This window comes from Henckelia pumila, chromosome 3, assembly GCF_033568475.1.
Source record: "Henckelia pumila isolate YLH828 chromosome 3, ASM3356847v2, whole genome shotgun sequence".
Classification (NCBI taxonomy): Eukaryota; Viridiplantae; Streptophyta; class Magnoliopsida; order Lamiales; family Gesneriaceae; genus Henckelia; species Henckelia pumila.
The window spans coordinates 147,817,505-147,841,057 of record NC_133122.1 but is presented as its reverse complement, the minus strand read 5'-3'; the positions used below and the strand labels follow the sequence as shown (position 1 = coordinate 147,841,057).

General features: G+C 39.6%; 1 protein-coding gene, 1 long non-coding RNA gene and 1 other non-coding gene across 7 annotated transcripts; 2 read left to right on the top strand and 1 right to left on the bottom strand.

Annotated features, from left to right (window-relative positions):
- The first annotated feature begins 10,818 nt into the window (after window positions 1-10,818).
- On the top strand, window positions 10,819-14,897 carry LOC140892423 (uncharacterized). Of its 4 annotated transcripts, XR_012152822.1 has the most exons (9): window positions 10,819-11,436; window positions 11,617-11,648; window positions 11,755-11,798; window positions 12,435-12,482; window positions 12,768-12,986; window positions 13,078-13,216; window positions 13,317-13,387; window positions 14,056-14,127; window positions 14,731-14,897. It is a non-coding gene; the product is annotated as an uncharacterized lncRNA (long non-coding RNA). The 4 variants fall into 4 exon arrangements; XR_012152821.1 differs by lacking the exon at window positions 11,617-11,648; XR_012152820.1 differs by having other exon boundaries at window positions 11,755-12,482.
- Window positions 13,534-13,605, top strand: LOC140893661 (small nucleolar RNA snoR60). Its single transcript, XR_012153254.1, has one exon. It is a non-coding gene; the product is annotated as a small nucleolar RNA snoR60 (small nucleolar RNA).
- A 3,755-nt stretch (window positions 14,898-18,652) lies between the features above and the next one.
- On the bottom strand, window positions 18,653-21,009 carry LOC140892600 (protein PHOSPHATE STARVATION RESPONSE 2-like). 2 transcript variants are annotated; one of them, XM_073301542.1, is made up of 7 exons: window positions 20,374-21,009; window positions 20,125-20,296; window positions 19,961-20,037; window positions 19,822-19,861; window positions 19,408-19,465; window positions 19,168-19,237; window positions 18,653-19,073 (listed from the first exon to the last, which is right to left on the bottom strand). In XM_073301542.1, the coding sequence occupies exons 1-7, from the start codon at window positions 20,902-20,904 to the stop codon at window positions 18,852-18,854; spliced, it is 1,170 nt and encodes a 389-aa protein (XP_073157643.1). In that variant the 5' UTR covers window positions 20,905-21,009; the 3' UTR covers window positions 18,653-18,851. The 2 variants fall into 2 exon arrangements, with proteins under 2 accessions (XP_073157643.1, XP_073157644.1); XM_073301543.1 differs by having other exon boundaries at window positions 19,822-19,858.
- Between the last annotated feature and the right edge of the window lie 2,544 nt (window positions 21,010-23,553).

The following is a 23,553-nucleotide window of genomic DNA, read 5'->3' as shown; positions in this document are numbered from 1 at the left end:
CACGTGTCAAAATATCACTTGATGACTCCGGATAGGGGTGATCGGAGCTTCCGGTCCTGATCGGAGCTTCCGATCTTGCCACACATCATGCCTGACATAATACCGATCGGAGCTTCCGATCCTGATCGGAGCTTCCGAACTCACCTTCGGAGCTTCCGAACTCTACCCAAGTAATTATGATTAATTCCTTAGTTACTGATTTTGGTTGCGGGCTACTACATTCTCCCCCACTTAAGATATTTCGTCCTCGAAATCAGATCTTAAGTACCGAATGCAAATACAGAAATCAGAAACATTCATTATTCAAATCAAACGTTTACAGGGTTTGCAACTGAATACAACTCAAAGGATGAAATCAAAACAACTCAGGATGGTCTTTACGCATCCTGTCCTCAAGCTCCCAAGTAGCTTCCTCAGTGCCTCGGTGCTGCCACTGAACTAAAACCAAAGGAATGACTTTGTTCCGTAAAACCTTATCCTTATAATCCAGGATACGAAGAGGTTTCTCAACATAATTCAAATCCTTGTCTACCTGAACCTCAGACCGCTGCAGAATATGAGATTCATCTGCCACATACCGTCGCAACAGAGATACGTGGAACACGTCATGAATACTAGATAGATGCGGTGGCAAAGCTAGTCGATAAGCCAAATCGCCAATGCTCTCCAAGATCTCAAACGGACCGATAAATCTGGGAGACAACTTGCCCTTAAGGCCAAATCTGAGAATCTTGCGGAAAGGTGACACTCTCAGAAACACTTTCTCCCCGACCTCGAACTGCAAGGGCCTACGCCTGATATTAGCATAGCTGGCCTGACGATCCTGTGCAGTCTTAATCCGTTTCTTGATCTGATCAACAATGTCTATCGCCTGCTGGATAAACTCCGGTCCTTCAGCCTGTCTCTCCCCCACTTATTCCCAGAAGAGTGGAGTACGACAACGTCGCCCATACAACGCTTCAAAAGGTGTCATCCCAATACTAGTGTGATAGCTGTTGTTGTAAGCGAACTCGATCAACGGCAAATGATCCTGCCAGGCTGAACCAAAATCCAAGACGCACGCTCTAAGCATATCCTCTAACGTACGGATAGTGCGCTCTGACTGACCATCAGTCTCCGGATGATAGGCTGTACTCAAACTGAGAGTAGTACCCATCGCACGCTGAACACTCCCCCAGAATCTAGAAGTAAACCTGGGGTCCCGATCGCTGACAATGCTCACAGGCACTCCATGAAGTCGGACGATCTCCTGAATGTACATCCGTGCCATGCGATCCACAGAGTACTCTCGGCTATAGGCAATGAAATGCGCTGACTTGGTGAGTCGGTCCACCACAACCCAGATAGCATCACAGTTCCTCAGGGATACCGGCAAATGGGTCACAAAGTCCATTGTGATAAACTCCCATTTCCATTCAGGAATAGGCAGACTGTGAAGCAATCCTCCAGGTCGTCGGTGCTCTGCCTTGACCTGTTGACACACCAAACATCTCGAAACAAACTGATAAACACTGCATTTCATTCCCTTCCACCACAAACGAGTACGTAGATCCTTGTACATCTTGTTGCTCCTAGGGTGAATACTCAACTTAGTACGATGCGCCTGAGACAAAATCTCCTCTCGCAACTCTTCATCCTGAGGAATCACAAGCCTACCAGACAAACACAGAAAGCCATCTGACTGATAATGAAATCCAGACGAGCTACCCTCGTTAGCTAGACGAGCTAAACGCTGGGTCTTTGAATCAGACATCTGAGCATCTCGGATCCGCGAATACAAGGCTGGCTCAGATAATATCGCAAACATCTGGATACTCTGCATACCTTTCTTATTCTTGAAGGTATAACCTGAAGTACAACAGTCACTGATCGCACTAGACGTCGAACAAGTCTGAAGTGCGGATAATCGCACCTTGCGACTCAAAGCATCAGCGGTGAGATTAGCAGCTCCCGGATGGTACTTAATCTCGCAATCATAGTCCTTAAGCAAGTCCATCCAACGTCTCTGCCTCATGTTCAACTCCACCTGAGTGAAAAAATACTTGAGACTCTTATGGTCGATGAAGATCTCAAATTTCTCGCCATACAGATAATGACGCCAGATCTTCAAAGCGAACACAATGGCTGCTAACTCCAAATCATGGACTGGGTAGTTGTCCTCGTGAAGCTTCAGCTGTCTAGAAGCGTATGCGATCACATGCCCATTCTGAGTCAGGACACAGCCTAACCCCTGAAGAGAAGCATCCGTGTAAACTACATACCCTCCAGATCCTGACGGTAATGCCAACACCGGCGCAGAAGTCAACCGCCGTCGAAGCTCACGAAAATTCTCCTCGCACTCGGAGGACCACTCGAAATCCACACCCTTGCGTGTAAGCTGCGTCAACGGTCAAGCTAACTGAGAGAAGTTCAGAATGAAGCGACGATAATACCCTGCTAGACCCAGAAAACTACGGATCTCAGCAACCGTCGTCGGACGCGACCAATTAAGTACCGCTTCAATCTTGCTTGGATCAACAGAAATACCTTCCCTGGATATGATATGGCCAAGAAAGACCACTCTATCCATCCATAACTCACACTTGCTCAGCTTGGCGTACAACTGCTCATCTCGAAGAGTCTGTAGTACTAACCGCAAGTGAGAAACATGCTCTTCCGTATTACGCGAATAAACCAAGATGTCGTCAATGAAGACCACGACAAACTTTTCCAAGTACTTCCTGAAGACACGGTTCATCAAATCCATGAATATAGCCGGCGCATTAGTCAAACCAAATGGCATCACTAGGAACTCGTAATGCCCATAGCGAGTACGAAATGCAGTCTTGGCTACATCCTGATCACGGACTCTCAACTGATGATACCCAGATCTCAAGTCAATCTTGGAGTAAACTGATGTGCCCTGCAGCTGGTCAAACAAGTCATCAATACGAGGCAACGGATACTTGTTCTTCACAGTGACTCGATTCAGCTGCCGATAGTCAATGCACAGCCGCATCGACCCATCCTTCTTCTTCACGAAGAGAACATGAGCTCCCCAAGGAGATACACTAGGACGAATATACCCCTTGTCCAAAAGATCCTGTAGCTGATTCTTCAACTCACGCATCTCTGACGGAGCCAGACGATACGGTGCTCTAGAAATAGGCAAAGTACCCGGTCATGCTCTAGAAATAGGACATGTCGTCGCCAACCGCCACACGGTCATGGATCTCAGGGTTAAGGCCCTGAAGGAACAGATTATACTTCATCTCTGAGCTATCAGCAATCTCGGGGCAATAGGATAGCAGATCAAAGAACCTCTGCTGATACTTATCAATAGACATGGCTCCCTGTCGCAAACTCAATAGCTCGCCCGCCTTCGACTGACGGAGTGCAGGAGGAAAATACCGCTTTTGGAAAGCTGTGCGAAACTCGGCCCAGGTGGCCACTCCTCTCGCCGCAACAAAAGGTGCAGAAGTAAACCTCCACCACCTGCGCGCACGCCCATCTAGAAGATAGCCAAGGGTCTCCACCTTCTGCTCCTTGGTGCATTGGAAAGTCTGAAAAGTCATCTCCATGCGGTCTAACTAGTTCTCCGTATCCTCCGGAGACTCACCTCCAACTAAGGGCTTAGGACCCATAGCTAAGAATCGACGCACAGTGAAACGCTCGTCGTCATGGTGACGATGACGCCGTTCTCGACGAGGCTCCCGGTCGGCATCACCCCAACGCCCACCAACACTGCCGTGAGAACTCTGGTCGTCACGATTTGACATCTACAAAAATACCTCAAGATGAGACTAAATCCCAAGAATTCTTTTGCATGCTCTGATACCATAAATGTAGTGACCCTTACCCGGATCACCTACTAAACAGAACTTAGGCATGCAATTAACTTAATAAAACAGATATCAGAATAAAACTGCGGAAACCAAAAACATTATACAATCCCAAGTAAAGGAATCTGTAAATAATCCAATAATATACAACTAAATCGAATAGCTGTATAAACCCAAAATAACAGTAATAAAACCTAAGCGAAGCTCCAGCTGGCCAACCACTGACTAGCCCCTTCTGGATCCACCCTCCTCGTCCAATCGCAAACCTGTCCCATGGAATAGGGTGTCCAGAAAATACAGAGTACGAGACGTGAGCATAAAACGCTCAGTGCGAGAGTATGAGTATACATGCATGCAAAGTGAACTCCCTATAGACTCGAGGTCAAGGATCAGATAACAGAGACAGACCGGGCCCTGGTATGTAGCACGCTGTGCCGTCGCTTCAGGAGGTGGCTCCCATACCGAGATAACCTGTGGATACGCCGGACCCAAATCGATGGAAGTCCATCCACTAACAGGATAGGGTACAACCCTACTAATAGACATCTCGAAAGAGATACAACAAGATGCAAATGAATGCAGCATAATATCATGGCATATAAATCATGCAGTCACATAATACATGCACACTCAGTCAGGATATCTCGAACAGTACTTTCGTACCTCAAAACAGTGCAAGCTCTACCAACTCTAGGTCCACGCCTATAGTCTGCTCTACACTGCCAAATGATACTACTATCATTAAAGTACTCTAAAAGCCTTAACTAAGCTATTGCATACTCCTAAATATTTATAGGAAGCAAAAGCTATACCTTCGTCCGTCGTTAGCCCTTTGATGTCGATGCCTCCAGAACTTGGGCACAACTCCGCTACGACTACCGAATGCCTTGCCGACCTCCGGACCAAGCCTAAGAAGACTAAAACAGCTCCAAAAGGACTAGAAAGGAAAGGAGAACTCGGAATTGGCAAATGAAAGTGAAGTCTCGGCCTTCTATTTATAGACAACGATCGGAACTTCCGATCCTTGATCGGAACGTCCGAACCTCGATCGGAACGTCCGATCCTGCCATCGGAGCTTCCGAAGATCTTGATCTGCCACGTGTCAAAATATCACTTGATGACTCCGGATAGGGGTGATCGGAGCTTCCGGTCCTGATCGGAGCTTCCGATCTTGCCACACGTCATGCCTGACGTAATACTGACCGGAGCTTCCGATCCTGTTCGGAGCTTTCGATCCTGATCGGAGCTTCCGAACTCACCTTCGGAGCTTCCGAACTCTACCCAAGTAATTATGATTAATTCCTTAGTTACTGATTTTGGTTGCGGGCTACTACATCGCAAGTCCTTATACATTTTCATACTTCCAGGATGAATAGATAATCGACTCCTGTGGACTTTAGAAAGAATATCGTTTCTGAGCTCTGCAATATCAGGTACAACCACCCGATTCGATAAGCACAATAAACCATCTGCCTGGTAATGGAATCCAGATATATTAACTCCATTGGCTAGACGTGCCAAACGCTGAGTCTTAACATCAGATATCTGAGCATCTCTGATCCGAGAATACAATGCTGGCTAAGATAGAATAGTATACAATCGAATCCCATTTCTCCCTTTCCTGTGCTTGAGCGTAAAACTAAATAAACAATACTCTTGAATCATATGAGATACTTTACTAGTTTGAAGTGCATAAAGTCTCACCTGCCGATGCAAGGCATCAGCAGTAAGATTAGCAGAACCTGGATGATATTTGATTTCACAATCATAATCCTTCAAGAGATCCATCCAGCGTCTCTGTCGCATATTCAACTCCGCCTGAGTGAATAAATATTTCAGACTCTTGTGGTCCGTGAATATCTCAAATTTCTCGCCATAAAGATAATGCCTCCAGATCTTGAGCACAAATACAATGGCGGCTAACTCGAGATCATGTACTGGATAATTATTCTCATGCGTCTTCAACTGTCGAGAAGCATAGGCAATAACATATCCATGCTGTATAAGAACACATCCTAACCCCTGACCAGAGGCATCAGTATAGACAACATAACCTCCTGATCCAGAAGGTAGAGCTAGCACAGGTGTAGTAGTAAGACGTTTACGCAGCTCGTGAAATGACTCCTCACAATCCGAGGACCATATGAAGGAAACATCTTTTCGTGTAAGCTGTGTCAAAGGCCTGGCCAACTGTGCAAAATTCTCGATGAACCGACGGTAATATCCAGCTAGACCCAAGAAACTACGAATCTCAGCAACCGTCATCGGATGAGACCAGTTCAGCACTGCCTCTATCTTACTTGGATCAACAGATATCCCTTAACTAGAAATCACATGACCGAGAAACACTACCGATCAAGCCAGAATTCACACTTGCTCAATTTCTCATATAGCTGCTTATCTCGTAACGTCTGTAAAACAATCCTCAGATGATGTGCATGCTCATTCTTGTTATGGGAATAGACAAGAATATCATCAATGAATACGATGACAAATCTATCCAGATATTCTCGAAATACCTGATTCATCAGATTCATAAAAACTTCCGGTGCATTCGTCAAACCAAATGGCATCACCAGAAATTCATAATGCCCGTATCTGGTCCTAAAAGCAGTCGTAGAAGTATCTGAGTCTCGTACCCGCATCTGATGGTATCCAGATCTCAGATCTATCTTAGAGTAGATAGAAGTACCCTGTAATTGATCGAACAGATCATCAATTCCCGGCAAAGGATACTTATTCTTGATGGTGACACAATTCAGCTGCCTGTAATCAATACATAATCGCATCGATCCATACTTCTTCTTGACGAACAAAACAGGTGCTCCCCACGGAGAAACACTCGGACGAATATATCCCTTATCAAGTAGATCTTGCAACTGCTGTTTCAATTCTCTCATATCTGACGGTGCCAGACGATAAGGTGCTCGGGATATAGGTGTAGTTCCTGGTACTAGATCAATACCAAATTCAACCTCTCGAACCGGAGGAAAACCAGGAATCTCATCAGGGAATACATCAGGAAACTCGCTGACAACCGATAGCTGATTAATACCCGAACTACTCGTGGACATATCAACTGCATAAATGAGGTAGCCCTCCCCACCTGACTCCAAGACATGACATGCCTTCAGAGCCGAAATAATTGACATCGGAGGTCGTGCACCCTCACCATAAAAGTACCAACTATCACCCTCATCCGGATGAAACTGTACCAGACGCTGATAACAATCCACAGTAGCGTGATACAAAGTCAACATATCTATTCCCAAAATACAATCAAAATCTGCCATCGCTAATATCATCAAATTAGCCGATAACACATGACCCTCAAACTCTAGAAGGCAACCCATCACTAGACGCTTAGTTACTACCTCCTGCTCCAGCGGAGTAGATACAACTAAATCCATATCTAATGATATATAAGGTAATCTATGTCTCTTAACAAAACGGCTAGAAATAAAGGAATTTGATGCTCCAGTATCAATTAAAACAAGTGCAGGAATACTACATAACAAAAAGGTACCTGCCAACATGCGATCGCTTCCCTCAGTAGCCTGATCCTGAGACAGAGCAAACACCTGCCCTTGTGATTGTGGACGGTAACCAGAAGAACTATGTGGTGCTGGATGCTGACGTGGAAAAGTAGAAGTCTGAGATCCAACCTATGATCCCGATCCACTAGCAGAACCCATACGCTGAGGACAATCTCTCCGCAGATGTCCCTGCTCACCACAAATATAACAAGCACCAGTAGCCTTCCGACATGAAGCTGCAGGATGCTTCCCACCACAGTGACTGCAAAAATCCTCCTTCTTCTTCTTTTTCCCGAAACGAAATGTACCTCGTGAGCCATGAGAACTAGATGAAGTAATAGAAGAAGACATAGGTCCAGATTGCACAACAGATTGAGCCCTAGGCTCAAAAGATCCACTAGGCTGTCCTGGCATCATCAACAGTGCCCGCCTATTGCTGTTCTCCACTTGACGGCAACGGTTCACCAAAATCTCATAAGATGTCGGATCATCACAGACGACAACTTTTGAGTAGATATCTTGATTCAAGCCTTGCAGAAAGATATCATACTTGGACGCATCACTGTCATTAACATGAGGACTGAAAGGTAGCAGATCAAGAAATCGTTGCTGATATTGATCAATAGTCATTGATCCTTGCCTCAGAGTCAGCAACTCCATAGATCGTGCTTGACAAACAGCTGGAGGAAAATACAGTTTGTGAAACTGCTGACAGAAATCCCCCCAAGTCACCTGTCCTCTCTCAGTACGTGCCTGAGTAGCTTTGGAATCCCACCATAAGCGTGCTCGATCCTCTAGAACGAATTCTTGAACTTCCAATTTCTGCTCTTCAGTACACTCGAAAGCTCAAAACGCACTCTCGAGTTTAGACATCCAGCCTCTTGCCTGTTCCGGATTCTCACCTCCCACCAAGGGTTTCGGTCCTACCTGCATGAACTTATTGATAGTGTAGCGACGTCTACCCTCATGAGGACGATACTGATCATCACGATGGCGATGATGACCACCTCCCTGGCCAACACTACCGTGACTCTCGTCAGCCATATCCTGAAAAGAATTGCACATCAAAATCTCAAATGCGCAATAATTACTCAAGACTAATTCTAAATCCCAAGTACTAATTCCCAAAATCTATGCATGCTCTGATACAAAAAATGTAATGACCCTGCATAGAATCACCTACTAACTGACAACTAATAGCATTCATCAAACTTAATACAGCAAAATTCCAACAGAGTAAAAACGTGCGGAAACATAATCCATAATTTACATACAGCTTAGTAAAACATATCCAGGCTTAATACTGTAGTGATACAACCATATTGAAAAATTTAAAAGTAAACATTATACAACTATATCGAATCCTGCTGTATAATTAACTCCTCAAGGCTCCTGCTCCCTAGTCCTGCCTTGAACTACCAGCTCCGTCCATCCTGCGACCTGTCCCGTAAAATAGGGTGTCCAAGATAATAACTAGGACGTGAGCGCTAACGTCCAGTACATAAACATGAGTAAACATATGTATATAGTGCATGCAACATGATGATTAGTAAAGGGTCATTTGAAAAGTCATGCTCAGTACCGGTGCCACATGAGTGCTGCCACCGCACGGATCAACCTCTAGGTACAACCACACTCGTCTAGTACATCGGAGTAGTCAGACATACATGTCCCCGCCGTTGCGGTACTCTTAGTGACAGACTATCGAGTATAGAGCTGAGCGGCTCTATAATCAGGTATAACAAGGTATAGGCTCAACGTGTATATGCACATGACATATGAGTATAGAAAGCGGTAAATCATATATCATGCCATATAATAATGCCAAATAAATGCAACATATAAACATGTATACTCGCTGGCAATCTCAGTCAATGTGTACGTACCTCTAGGCTAGTTCAAGTATAGTAGATCCTAGGTTCCAAGCCTATATTCAAAAGTTCACCGTATCACTACACAAGTTCTATAAGCCTTAACTAAGCTAATAAGTACTCCCAAATCTTAAATAGATTCCCGGACCATACCTTCGTCCGTAGATAGCCCTTTGGAGTTGCTAGTCCCGGATGACAATAACCACACCTTGGTTATTCCAGAACCTCTATTATAACCGATAGGGCCCTCAAGTGTATAACTCACTCTTTATAACTGATCGAAGAAGAAAACTCGGTATTCGTATTTGAAAATGAACTCCGGAGACCCCTATTTATAGCCAAAATTTCGGGACACGAACGTTGCGTTCGTTCTAGGTTCGTTGTGTCTGTTCCTGCATGTTTGAGACTTGTCAAAACTCGTAGCTTAGTCATCAATCCACCTCATGCTTGCCTGTATCTCAAGGAACGTTGCGTCCATTGAGGAACGTTGCGTCCGTTATGCCCCTCCATCATTGCATCCGATGGCCAACGGAAGCTCCGTTTGTCAAATCATCTTTTTAGTTTATTAAGCACCGGAATTAGTTAATTACTAACCCTTAATCATATTTAACATATTATTACCTTAAAATGGGTTCCGGGTTACTACAATAGGTGAGTGCAAAAATGGTTGTGATTGGAGGATCCATGCATCTCTGATTATGGGTGGACCAACATTTCAGATCAAGACTATCAAGGGTAAACACACTTGTGCTAGAAGTAATGAGAACAAGTTAGCCAACTCTAGGTACTTAGCTAAGAAAATTCATAAGATTGTTAGAGATAATCCCGATATAAAGATCGATCAGTTAAGAAATTTGATAAAGTCAAAATGTGAAGTTGATGGAAGTAAATGGAAGGTGGTAGGGGCTAAAAAGACTGCTATTCAGAAGATCAGAGGTGTTGACAGTGTACAATACCATCATCTATGGGATTATTGCGAGACATTGAGAAATTTTAATCCAGGAAGTACACTTATTCTAAGAAGAAAAGATGATTTTGAGCCCCCAACATTTGATAAGCTTTATTTTAGCTTGCATGCCATGAAGGCTTCTTTCTTAGCAGGTTATAGGCCACACTACAACAAATATTGATTTTAACAACACTCAAAATACAACGGTTTTTTCGAAAAACTGTTGTCTTTTGACTTTTAACAACGGTTTTAATAAAAACGTTGTGGTTGGCTATATTTTAATGAAAGAGTACAACGGTTTTTAAAAAACGTTGTCTTTTATACGTCATAGACAACGGTTTTAAAAAACCGTTGTCTATGAGCATGCTTTTTATGACCTACAACAATGGTTTTAATTAACCGTTGTCTATGAGCGTGTTTTTTATGACCTACGACAACGGTTTTAATTAACCGTTGTCTATTTGCATTTTTTTTGGAGTCTACGACAACACAGTTTTAAAGCCGTTGTCTTTTTATGTTGTCTTTTATTTTTTCCATTTTTTTAATTTTAAAAAAATAAATATGCAAGTCAACCCTTTTCCGTAAAAAATAAAAATTACTCAACCCCTTTCTTCCTCATCCTCTCTCTCTCACGACTCTCTCAAAACCCAACCCTAGCTGCCCACTTCTCACCGTAGATTCGAGATTAATCTGGAGTGGTTGGCCTACCCACGCGAAATAAGTGTACGCATCAACGAAGAAGAAAGATTTGCTCCTATCCAAGAAATGGAGCAATGGTTTAATCACTTTCTCCCTAACATCGGACCTAAAAGTGCCGTTCGACGGTGGAAATGAAGATTCTAGGGCATCCATAGCTAATGGGGTTCTGACCTTGATTTTCTTCAGCCCGAACTTTCTCATAGAGTACCTGATCGTGTTTGGTGGGTTGCTCAAAATTTCGTTCCCCACGAGAAGGTACCGGATCTTGGATTTGGGATAAAAGGGGACGACATTCAATCGCACCCACTCATCCGCGAGCGTTTGGTTGGTGGAAATGTCGTGAATGAGGTCGTTGGGTACCATGATAGATATTTGAATGTCGGTGTTTTGGATGTCTTGAAGGGTTTTTGGGTTTGCTCCGTAGATTTTGATGCATTTGCCATGGAGTTTCTGGGCGAGCTTAATGGATTCTGAAGGGGAGGGGAGATTATTGCCAATATAGAAAGGAATGGAGACATGAAGCTTCCAAGTCGTCACCCCTATTCGACAATAGTTGCCCGGTATTGAAACTTTATCCATTCAATTAAAATTTGATCTACAGGTTTGAGATCTTAAGATGGCGTTAATATAGACACTACAAGAATTTTTTTTTTCATTTGGAGATTTCTCGGAAGCGGGCTAATTCTCTGCTAATTTTTTTTTTCTCTTCCTTGGCCGCCATTGCTATCGTACACTACCAGATATGGATTTTTGAATTTACTGAAACTAGATGGTATTTTTTGTTTCCTTGTTTTCTTTGTTGCGAGAATGGTGAATCTAGTTCTTCGTGCTAAAACATTAATTTAACTTGTAGTTCTCTTTTCTTATGTGTTTTGCAGTTTTTCTAGCTTTGTAGCGGCTGCTTATATGGCAAAGTTGTAAGGTAAAAGGGTACAATGTGTTATAGTGTTTCAAATTGCGTACCACTCATTGCACTTTCCACACACAAATCGTGGTGATGGTGAAGGATGAGGTCTTAAGTTCACATCTGCGAAATCTTTCCTCTTCGCTCCATCCGAGCAGACCTATCGATCGTTTTTGGGTATTTTCTAGCTTGTTCTTTGTGTTTTAATTGGAGGATTCTCTGGAATATGCGTCTTTCAGTTGTGGTTGCTGATAATTGTTTGTAACTTTCATTGATGAGCGATGCATGTAGATGTTAGATTTGTGCTGTTTATAGTTTGTGTATGTGTGATTGCTATTTGATCAGCTGATATTTGTTTTAGGTTTTGGGGCAGATTCTAGCTTTGTTCTGCCATTGATATATGTATAGACTTTACTGTACTATCTATGGATAAATTTACAGTCTTTTCTTGGTGGGTCTGCCTAAAATCTCTGTTTGAGTTTGAATCTTGAGGTTTCTCGAGTATTTAAATGAGAACTGGACAACCTGTGTGTTGCTTGTTCTTTGGATTTGCAGGTCTAATGTTTCGACTCATGCATATTTTTCAAATATTTGGATTCACCTTAATTTTTGCAGGTTTAATTTTTGGATTCACTTTATTTTTTGGGAATGCAGGAGTTTAATATTGGTCGAGGTTTGGAAATGAAGTAGCCATGTGTCCAGGTAGCAACACAGCTTCTACCGAGTTTGTTGTAGAAAAACAGTTAGATGGATCAGTTGCTTTGGCTCGTGACCAATGATTTAATAAGTCTATTTCGTGTTGTCTTGATATTTGTGGATATGCAATCGTAATAAGTACCTAGCAATCACATCAACTCCTGTGACTACTAATAATTAATTAATCACCCATCATGCTTTCAAAATCTGTGTTACTAATTATATAATATATATATATATATATATATATATATATATATATACTTACTGTTTTTTTTCTTTTTCCCGCAGGAAAACCAGAAACTACTGGGTCTGAAACAGAGTACAGTAGCCATTGAAGAACTGAAAGAAAACACGATAAAGAAACTAAAAAGATCACTGCAATATTATTTAGAGCCATTAGAAGTGATGAATTTGATAGACAAACTTCAATGGCTGGGAATTTGATACCACTTCGAAGATGAAATCAATTTGTGGTTTGAAAAGCTAAGTCAGTGGGAATATTCAAATGTAAGTATATATTTATTTCTGATTATAAAACTCACATTTGCATGCATTTATAATATTAAATCATGAGGTTATTTGAACTAATCTGTTGCAGATGGGATGTGGACGCAATAGAGAATCTACCCGATTACATGAAAATATGCTACATGGCATTATACAACACAACTACAGAGATAGCTCAAAAGATTCTCAAACAACATGGGATAAACGTTCTTCATTTCCTTGCAAGAGTGGTAATTATATATAAATAAACTTTTTTAATGTTGCTTTTTATAAATTCCCTGGTCATTTCTGTTTAGGCAACAATTAACTTATTACCTTATGCAACGACAGTGGATCCATACCATTGAAGCTTATATGGTCAAGGCCAAGTGGTTCCAAAATGGACAAATACCAATGCTTTGGTACGGAGATATACTAGTGCTCGGTTTGGTGCATATGAAAAGTTTTAAAATTTGTTCATTTTTGTTTACCTTGTTGGTTCTTCATGGGAGTGCTTATCTCCAAAATTGACTTCTGGAATTATCTTTCTTGATTTACATCTATGAACAAACAAATGAAGAGCTACTCGGATTCCCCTTCAAGACATTATGGGTGATGCAAAAACCGAGTCTTTGATGTGTTCATTGAATTTAATATACTAATTACTTGGTTCCTTGAATATTTATATTTTATCATTGTTTTTCACCTTTATTCGTACTTTGTAGATGTTGAGCTACTTGTGTGGAGCTCGCCTGCAGCTCATTTAAAGTTTGTACTGGGTGGAAGTACTCAAGTTTGAGTTCTTTTTTAAAATTATTTTCATGCCTTTAAACCACTAATATCTCTTATAATTATGTAGTGGATTATATTAAGGGAACAATTGCATTTTTTGGGTCTTTCTTCTGTTACCTGATATGCATGCTAATAATTAACTACCACTATGATTTTGGTTATCTTACAATTTTTAGCCTATAGTTGGTGTTATTGATTAGTTTCTGTTTAATATGTTGTGATTAAGTTGGGTGCCATATAGATAAATCTAAGTTTTGTTCTCATCGATAATGCTTTGATCATGCTCTTAATTTTTCAGGCAGAAATTTTAGCTCTAAAAAATGCATCCTATTTCCTGAAAGTGGGAGGCCATTTTTTCATATCCATTAAGGTTAGTGTTTTTGGTTATGTTTTGAGTGTGATCATATCCATTTTGTCATTGGAGGATCTTATGTTCAGGGTGGATGATGTTAGATTAACTGCTGTGTTTTGTGTTCTTGAAATCTGCTTAGATGTGGAAACATGTATACTCAATGTTACTATATATGCGTCAATTGGCATTCCAAATGGCAGACCATAAAATTAGCTTGATGGGAACTTTTAGAAATTTTAATGCTCGATCTGCACCGACTTAATTTACTTCTTGTGTTTTTGTAAAAGAAGATAAGAATGATGTGAAAGAAAATGTTGATTTTATATTGTTGTTGATACTCTTCGAAACATTACAATTTATATGGTAAACATAGTTGTCTATAATTTATTTATATGCTGGTGTTCTTTAAGTACTATTTTGCCAGGAAGATGTCACGCGGTCTTTGTTGCTTAGTTCGATTCTTTGTTTATCTTCTAAGATGGTTCAGTAATATGCGGATTGTTTGGATAACTGTATTGGAAATTTACTATCAAGTCGATCTTCCCAGCATATTTGTTTTATGGATTTGAATTCCAGAATTTTGACATCTTTTCTACTACTTGAATTCGTCAACTTGTGCAGATAGTCGTGATGCAGAGGATAATGGTGGATGCTATTCTTGAAGGAGTGTTCCAAGTTAATTTATATAGATTAGTTCATAACTCGATCTATTGGAAAGTTTCGAGTTAATTTATATAGATTAGTTCATAACTCGATCTATATATTTTTTTTTTATTGTAGATTGATTTTGAATTTAGAATAAGAATATTTATTTGTAATATTGAAAAATTGTATATTAAATTTTATTTTAGAAATTTTAATTTTTTTTCATTTGTAATGTTGAGGACAACGAATAATAACTGTTGTGAAAATCAAATTAAGACAACGGTTTAAAATTGTTATAAAAAACAACATACGACAACGGTTTTAAAACGTGGTTGAATAATAAGCAAACACCTACATAAGACATCGGTTTTAAAATGTGGTTGAATAATGTTTACGACAACGGATATAAACTGTTGCAAATCTGTTGTGATATGTCAACATAGACAACGGTTTATAACTGTCGTTAAAGGCAACTTAAGACAACGGTTATAAACCGTGGTCAAATACTGTGTACGACAACAGATATTTACTGTTGCATATCCGTTGTCGTATGTTAGAATCCACAACGGATATAAACCGTTGTTGTATGCTATACTTTCGACAACACCTTAAAGTACAACGGTTTTTTGACCCCTACGACAACGGATTATATCGGTTGTCGTTTCCCGTTTTTCTTGTAGTGCCAATTATTGGGTTAGATGGCTGTTTTATGAAAACAATACATGGTGGTCAATTGTTGGCAGCTGTTGGTAGGGATGGAAATGACAATATGGTGCCTATGGCCTTTGCAGTGGTGCAAGTTGACAAACCAATCATAACAATGCTAGAGTGCATAAGAAACAAGCTGATGAAGAGAATTCAATTGAGAAAGGTTGGCATGGAGATATACATTGGCCAGATCTGTTCAAACATACTGAAAAAGATCAACAAGAATAAAAAATTTTCTAGAAACTTTTATGCACTCTATTCAGGTTAAAATGAGTATCAAGTCTAGTGCTTGTTAGTCCATGGTGTATTAACTCAGCATGTGGTTGATTTGATGAAGAAGACTTGCACGTGTGGGATGTTTCAATTATGTGGTTTTCCATGCTCTCATGCTTGCACTGCTATTTGTCACAGTAGATGGAATTTGGAGGATTTTGTTCACAAATTCTATACCAAAGATGAATATTTAAAGGTATACTCGTACATGATACATGCTATTCCTGGGGAAATTGATTTTTTCAAAACACCTTGACAACACTGAATGCACCAATTTATAAGAGCAAGAAGGGAAGACCTCAAAAGATGAGAAAAAGACAAGCTGATGAGGGTAGTAGTGTTTCAACAAGGAAGGGTCTTACACATACATGCTCAAGATGCTTGGAAAAATCACACAATAAGGCAACTTGTAAAAATCCAATTCATCCCAGTTCAAAATATTTTAAGGTACCTACACATATTTCAGTTAAAAAGTCATAGTTGACTATTTTTGACATTAATTTTAATGTAGAGGACTGGTCAAGGACCTTCTGGAAATCAAGATGCAGCTGAGGCAGCTACAATTGGATCTATGCCCTCCAACAACACACCTGCTAATACTAATTATGAATCATTGAGTGGCACACCACAAGCAATGCCAAAGGTGAAACTAAATGCACTTTTGTATAACATTTTCAGTGAATGATAATTTTGGTTGGTTGTCAGGAAACACATACTCAAAATTCTGGAAATCAAAATGATATTGGAGCTACATCATTTGCACCAAATTTATATTCAAGTGTAAGTAATAGATTTTTTGCCTATTGTATATTGTACATTTTTTTGTGTGTTCTATTGTGTAATTTAGTGTCATTTTATGAATTTAACATGTATGAATGATGATAGAATATTGATAGTGCAACAAGAATGGTGCAAATGAGCCATTTGAATAGGGCAAAACTAGATGCAAGTGCAAGTGCAGATTCTAGTTCTATTGCAAGACCAACTGGAGGTGCAAGTGCCAAAGCAAGAGCCACTGCAACTGGAAATGCAACTGCAAGAGCTAGAGCTACTGCCACTGGTGATTCAACTTTCAGAGCTACATCCATGGCCACTGCAACTGGAAATGCAAACTCGAGAGCTAGAGCTACAATCAATACAACTAGAAATGAAAATGTTGTTGCTTTGAGTCAAGGAACAAACTCTAGTTGAAGTGTGTTTGATGCAAACACCAATTCTTCTAGGTTGGCAAGAAGGTTGCCAAGATGGGGGCTGTAGTTTAATCGTTTTTGTTGCTGCTTTGTCACATTTTGTATTGTTTTTGATAATTGAAAGAATGGGGGTTGTAGGCTACTAATATCTTTTGGGTTGTATGAAACACAATATCTACAATGAATGTTCTAATTTTCAACTAGTCTAATTTGAGTGTTACATGTTATTCGAAATAAATTGCTTCTTTGATGAATTGAAAAAACACAGGAAATTGGAATGTCATATTCCCTTTCATCATCGGGCAACAATACACACTCAAAAGAAACACACACATATTTAAACTGAACACACATAGACTCAATTGAAATACATAGACTCAATTAAAACACACACGGACTCAAACTAAACACACAGACTCAATTGAAATACACAAAGACTCAATTGAAACACACAAAATCAAACTTCATCAACAATGGGCTACGACACATTGTTTTCCTATTACTTGAACACAAGAACAATAAGCACTAGTAGAAGAAACACACAAGCAACCCATGAAACATGGACATAAGCAGCTTCAATTGCACCGATATTTCTTCCTCGCACAGTAGAAGTAACCTCTTTTTCGAAAGCTTTATCTTTGTTCTTCACACCACCATAGCTATTGCAACTATGACCTCCAAATTCACCATCAGATTCATCTCCGTCTTCATTTGGAAACAGAGTATAATCATCGGGGTGACACCAACGAAAGAAACCACACCGGTTCTTTGAGCAGTTGTAGTATAATAGACCCTTTGTTTTCTTCTTTTCAGACACCACCACCTTGATATCAGCTCTAACATTGCAGGAACATGTTGGAGGAGTTGGGTACCTTAAATCCAAGCGCTTCAAAATAGTTGGATTTTTGGGTTTGTAAGAAGAGTCCATTACGAGCCTTCAAGAAATCGTGTGTTCCAATTATTGTAGAAGATGAGATAAATAGCCAAGATTTAATATAGGGTAAAAGGGCATTTACGGTACTTTGTGCTTAAAACTCTTCAAAAATCCAAGAATACTTACGTATGCAACGCGTGAATATCACTTCCCGGATTTAGGGGCACATGAGCTTCATTCTAAATAACAGAGGGTGATTTTCGCCTATTTAATTTACACGAGTATTTCTTGATTTTTATGTGTTTCATAGGGGGTCAAAATACAATTATCCCACATTCTGCTGTCCGTTTGAGCAAAGTGTTAGAGTCGGGACAAATTTTGGTCGAAAAAAAACCTCAAAAACACTTTTTTTAGAAGAAATATCTGACGCTACTTAGGTTTTATTGTATTTGAAGAGTTGAGAGTATGTTTTTAAAATGGAAAATGTCAATTTTAGTCTTGTATATATTGATGTGGTATTTTTATTTTCGTATGTGTTGTTTGAAATCAATTATAGCTTTGTAACTATATTTTTTAAAAAAAACAAATTTAATTTTAGTCTTTTTCATCAAAATTATGTGACTAAATGACTAATACCGTTATTAAAATTTGTAATTACGTTGTCAAACACACGTGTGCATATCTCGAGATACTTTTTTCATCGTGTGATTACAAAAATTTAACAATAGTATCATCATATAATTATATGATTTTGGAAAAAATGACTAAAATTGATCAAAAATTTATAATTACAATGCAAGTTCAAAGAAACATACATGACTAAATCTGTTACACACAAATATATGCCAAAAAAGTAGTTGTTCTTTCTTAGCCAAGTAGTGTGCATACATACAAGAAGAAGATAGCAACATAAGTATACATCATGACACTAACTATTAAATTTTGTGGTTTTTTGAAGTAGGACACACAAATTGAACTGTACTAGATACATTTGCTCATGTTTTAAAGTTAAAAACCCTATGTTTTCTAATTTGGCCTTTATTGGGTTGTGTCTAGCTTATCTTTGATGGGAAAATCATATCATCATCATCACAACTTTCTAAATCCACGATTTCTGGATCGTCGAGCATGGTGGTCGAAATGTTAAAACTAGGACATTCGTCGTTTGGATCTCTCGACTCCATGAGAGTTGGTGTTGTTTTTTGTTGCCGGTCAAGCATCATTTTCAGCTGTTTGGCTTGCTTTTCAATCCTCATCTGTAAGACTCGTTGAGACTGTTCCAGAGAAAGGGAAAAAATGGGAATCTTAATTTTTGTCCAATAAAGAAACCAAAGTTCTCATTTGAATGTCTGAGTACTTTAGAGATACCTCTAGCTGCTCATGGAGACGCTTTTGGACATCTAATTGCAGTTGCAATGCTTCCTTCAGCTGCGTTCCTCTGCAAAAACATTGGATACGTCTTGAGATACGAAAACAGGACAGAATGTTTACTTGTTCAGGACCATCAGATTCACATAAAGAATCCTCTAGAAAATGATGGTTTGGAGCAAAAATCAGTGACAAATTTTGATATTGTACTTCAGCAAGCAAGCAGCGTGGCAATCTTACGTTTTGATGTCGATCTGTGAAGCACTATCTGTACAACTAGTCTTCTTCTCAGATTTCCCTGCAGGAACAGAAAAAGAAGTTCATCACATTTATGTACAATCTTCAGTGTTTATTCTTTCTTCATTCTGAACCCTTCATTCAGTTTTACTGAGATTTTCAAGAATTTCCTTTGTTTTCTGCCATCAGACAATGTACTTATCCGTAGTTCTATTCGTTGTGACTCGGTGAAGTGCTAGAGATGTTAGAAACATTCTAAATTCTGATGATTCTCGAGGTTGTCGAGGCAAAAGAAAGTCAACATAAAAGAAAAGCATTGCATGTTTTTTTTTAAGATCAACTATAGTTGCCCTTCATAAGAGTAATACTATTTTCTCCACAAACAGAACTGAAGCTGATTATAGCTTATTAGCTTACCTTCCACTGATTCTGGTACATACTTAGCATTTCGATACTTCTACAATGAAAACGAAGAACAAAACCAGAAGATCTGATTCAGAAAACCATAGTACAAAACAATCAGAGCTCAAGAAAGTGAACTTCATTTAATTTGTACCTGTAGATGGCTTTTTACATGAAATATGGTAAGGCCCTCTGTATCCATAAGCGTCAGTATCGCCTTTGGCGTGGCCTCTACATTAGAAAGATCGTCAAATTCATCACTAGGAAAGGGAGCTTTTACTGAAAACGATTTAGGTGGCTAAATCAAGGATCACTTACTGTCATGACCGCCAAGTCTATTCACACTCTCAACAAACCGATCGTGAAGATCTTGAGTCCACCTGATTCGAGCCTTGCCTGTTGAAACAGCTCCGAGGGACAAAGAGTTACCATTATTCGATCTCAAGTTCTTCGTAAGTGCAGGATGAGATGCATAAATATTTTGTGAAACCTGTGAAAGATTGTCATAAAAAATTACAAGGGCCGTTTCATCAAACAAAGAAAAGAAGTAGATTCTGGAATACTTACTCCAGTATCCTGGTTTGCTTCGAATGGAACACAAGGGCTTCTCCTGTCTGAATCATCAAGATCACCCAATAGCCTTTTTTTCAGGCGTAGTATCTGTTCAGCCACAGAGAAGTTTCCGAACGGATCATTATACAAACCTTCCCGCGGCCTGATCGACAGGCCGTTGCTCGGCTGAAAAACGGGTTCATTTCTTGCTGGTGCATAGCCCATGAAGCCATCCCCGGCCTCTCGGTATGCCGGTGTTTTCGTGTAAGTATTCTTGAACTGTTGGGAGCAAAAAGTTGAGTTCTTTTCTTGGGAGCCAAATTCAGACAAGCCCATGTAAATTTCGGTGGCGTAAAAAGCAGGAACCTGCTGTCCTAACCTGCTGATCTTGGTGTTGGATGAATGATCAGGCCAAACAATCTGCTGTTGATTTTGAAGCTCCGTGGGTGCAGATTGGTACTGAGCTCCATAAATTTGTGGAAAATAATCTGGAAATTCAGTTGCGAAATCAGTCGAAAACCCGTCAAATTGTGTTACCCCCTTCATTTAACAAAGTGGTGTATGAGCTAAAGATTGAGCAAAAACTATATTCAAATCTTTGCCTCGATTGTACGAGATTGCATTATGTACATGGTACACTAGAAAAGTTCAGTTTCGGGTATCTGTCAAGAAATCAAGACTTTTCTAAAAAGTATATATATACATATATATATGCTACGAGTCTTCAAATATAAGAATGAATCTGTCAACTATTCAAATGCATCACTTTAATTTATTCCTTAACTGGATAGGAATGAACAATGGCCTTTTGTCATTACCAATGCCAGGCTAAAGAAAGTGAGTAAAGTAAACAAATTTTGTAGTCCTCAACAAAGTATTTTACAGTTGCAAAAAAAAACTTTGTTTTTTCCATCGACATGTTGAAATATTTTTCTATAAACCCTACTCCTTGGAGGGTTTTAATTGGGAAATATATGGAAGATGTTTACCTGGCACCTACCAGATATCTATTTTTATTTATTTTTTTAGGAAATTAGATTATATATCTAATTAACCTTTTCACATCTCACATTTATTGAAAGATAAGTTTTTTTTTTTGTTGATATTTTGACTTTTGATGTTTTCTAGCGGTTTCGATAAAACCTTCGTGGAAAAATATTTTAACAATTTTTTCGATAATATTAGTATTAGTAGATGCTAATAAAAAAAGCTGATCAAATTTTAAGATTACAAAACATGATCCAAGTAAAGGAGGAAAAGAAAACCTAAGCTAATTGTAGTAATGGATGCAGTTTCTAGACCTAGCCAAGGGCCGGGTTGGGCCCGGACCCGGCCCGGAACCGGCCCGTGGTCAACGGGCCGGTTAACCGGGTCAACGGGTCCAACCCGGGATCGGACCGGCCACTAGGCGGTCCGGTCCCGGTTTTCCCTTTGGAAAACTGTCAACCCGTCGGGTTGAACGGGTCTGACCCGCCGGGTTGGACACGTGGCGCCTATTGGGGTGCCCAGATCCAACGGCCACTAGCAAGTGGCCGTTGGATCTCTCAACGGCCACGATTTCGTGGCCGTTGAAAACCCGGCCGACCAGTCGGGTCTCCGGATTTTTTTTTTTTTTAAAAAAAAACCTACTTTTTTTCTATAAATACCCGCCGACCCGCCGGGTCAGCTGGGTTTTTTTTTTAATTAAAAAAACCTACTTTTTTTTCTATAAATACCCCCAACCTCCTTTCATTTTGTTTACACAGTTCTCTCTTCATTCTCTCTATTCTCAATTTCTTTTAATTTATTGAATTATCAAAAATATCAAGTTTCGATAATTCGATTATTGGTTTATTGTCAATTGTTGATTTATTTCCATATTTATACAATTACAAATGTCCGGAGCGGGATCAAGTCGTAGGGGTGACAAAGGAAAAGGAAAGGAAAAGAGCATCATACCACCCGAGGTCGAGTATCCTCAATTCAATGTCGATGACTTTGATCTTGAATATTCCGATGATGAAATTCAAGAAATTCGACAAGAGGCGCAACAAAGACAACAAGTTGAACAACCACCACCACCACGTCATCATGCAAGTCAAGAAAGTATGAACGATCCGGCGGCCTCTCAAAGACAAACTCGAGCGGTGCCTCGCCCGACATCCGATATCTTCACCAAACATTTCGACAAGGTGACGCTTGCCTCCGGTGATTTGCAAGCCAAATGCAAATATTGTTCAAAATGTTACAAATTTAAACAAGGAGGTGGTTATGGAACTTTGACGCGACATATCGAGAAAAATCATCCGGTGGAAATTGGGATTGATCGTGCTCAAACTCAAATTCCGGCATTCTCTTCTCAATCGGGTAATGAATCTCAACTATTTAAATATAACGAAGCTAGATTTAGAGAAGAAACGACTAAATTTTGTGCGGTTGAACAACTTTCCTTTAGTTTTAGCGATAAATTATCTTTTGAAAATTGGCTTTCTACAAGTGCAAATCCTTCTATTAGACGTATTCCAAGAAATACTCTCAAACGCACAATGAAAAAGTTAATCGTTGATCAAAAGAAAGAATTAATTAAGGAATTTTATAGTTTGAATAATAAAGTTTCTTTGTGTTCCGATATTTGGAGTGATCATTGGTAAAGTTGTTCATATATGGGTATTACATGTCATTGGATTGATAATAATTGAAACATTCAAAAAAAGTTACTTGCATATAGATGTTTCAACGAATCACACACGGCACAAAATATTTCGCAGCTTATATTTGTTATTTTAGAAGAATATGGTCTAACTACCAAAGTTTTTTCAATGTCTTTTGATAATGCTAGTGCAAATACTTCTAGTATTAGTGAGCTTATTGATATATGTAAACTATCACTAGGTGGCAAATTTTTTCATATTAGATGCACATGTCATATTTTAAATTTGTGTGTTCAAGATGGGCTAAAGAGTTTAGGCATACATATTCAACCAATTAGGAACGCTATTCATTATTCATGGACGCATCCTCAAGTTATGAAGCAATGAGGAAAATTTTGTAGAGTAAATGGTATGAAGCCTAAGCGGTTTGCACGAGATGTTCCAACTCGTTGGAATTCAACATATAAATTGTTATTATCCTCTTTTGAATATAAAGATTTATTATGTACATTTTTTGGCTATAATGGCAAAAGAAATTCTAGCTTGTCCGGTTTCAATAGTTGCA

What these genes read in the sequence shown, in the direction of transcription:
- LOC140892600 (XM_073301542.1), bottom strand. Translation starts at nt 20,904, where the DNA reads ATGAAGGGGGTAACACAATTTGACGGGTTTTCGACTGATTTCGCAACT. An exon ending in AAGCAAACCAGGATACTGGA is followed by an intron (nt 20,297 to 20,373) that starts GTAAGTATTCCA and finishes AATCTTTCACAG; the next exon opens with GTTTCACAAAATATTTATGC. An exon ending in TAGACTTGGCGGTCATGACA is followed by an intron (nt 20,038 to 20,124) that starts GTAAGTGATCCT and finishes TTTCTAATGTAG; the next exon opens with AGGCCACGCCAAAGGCGATA.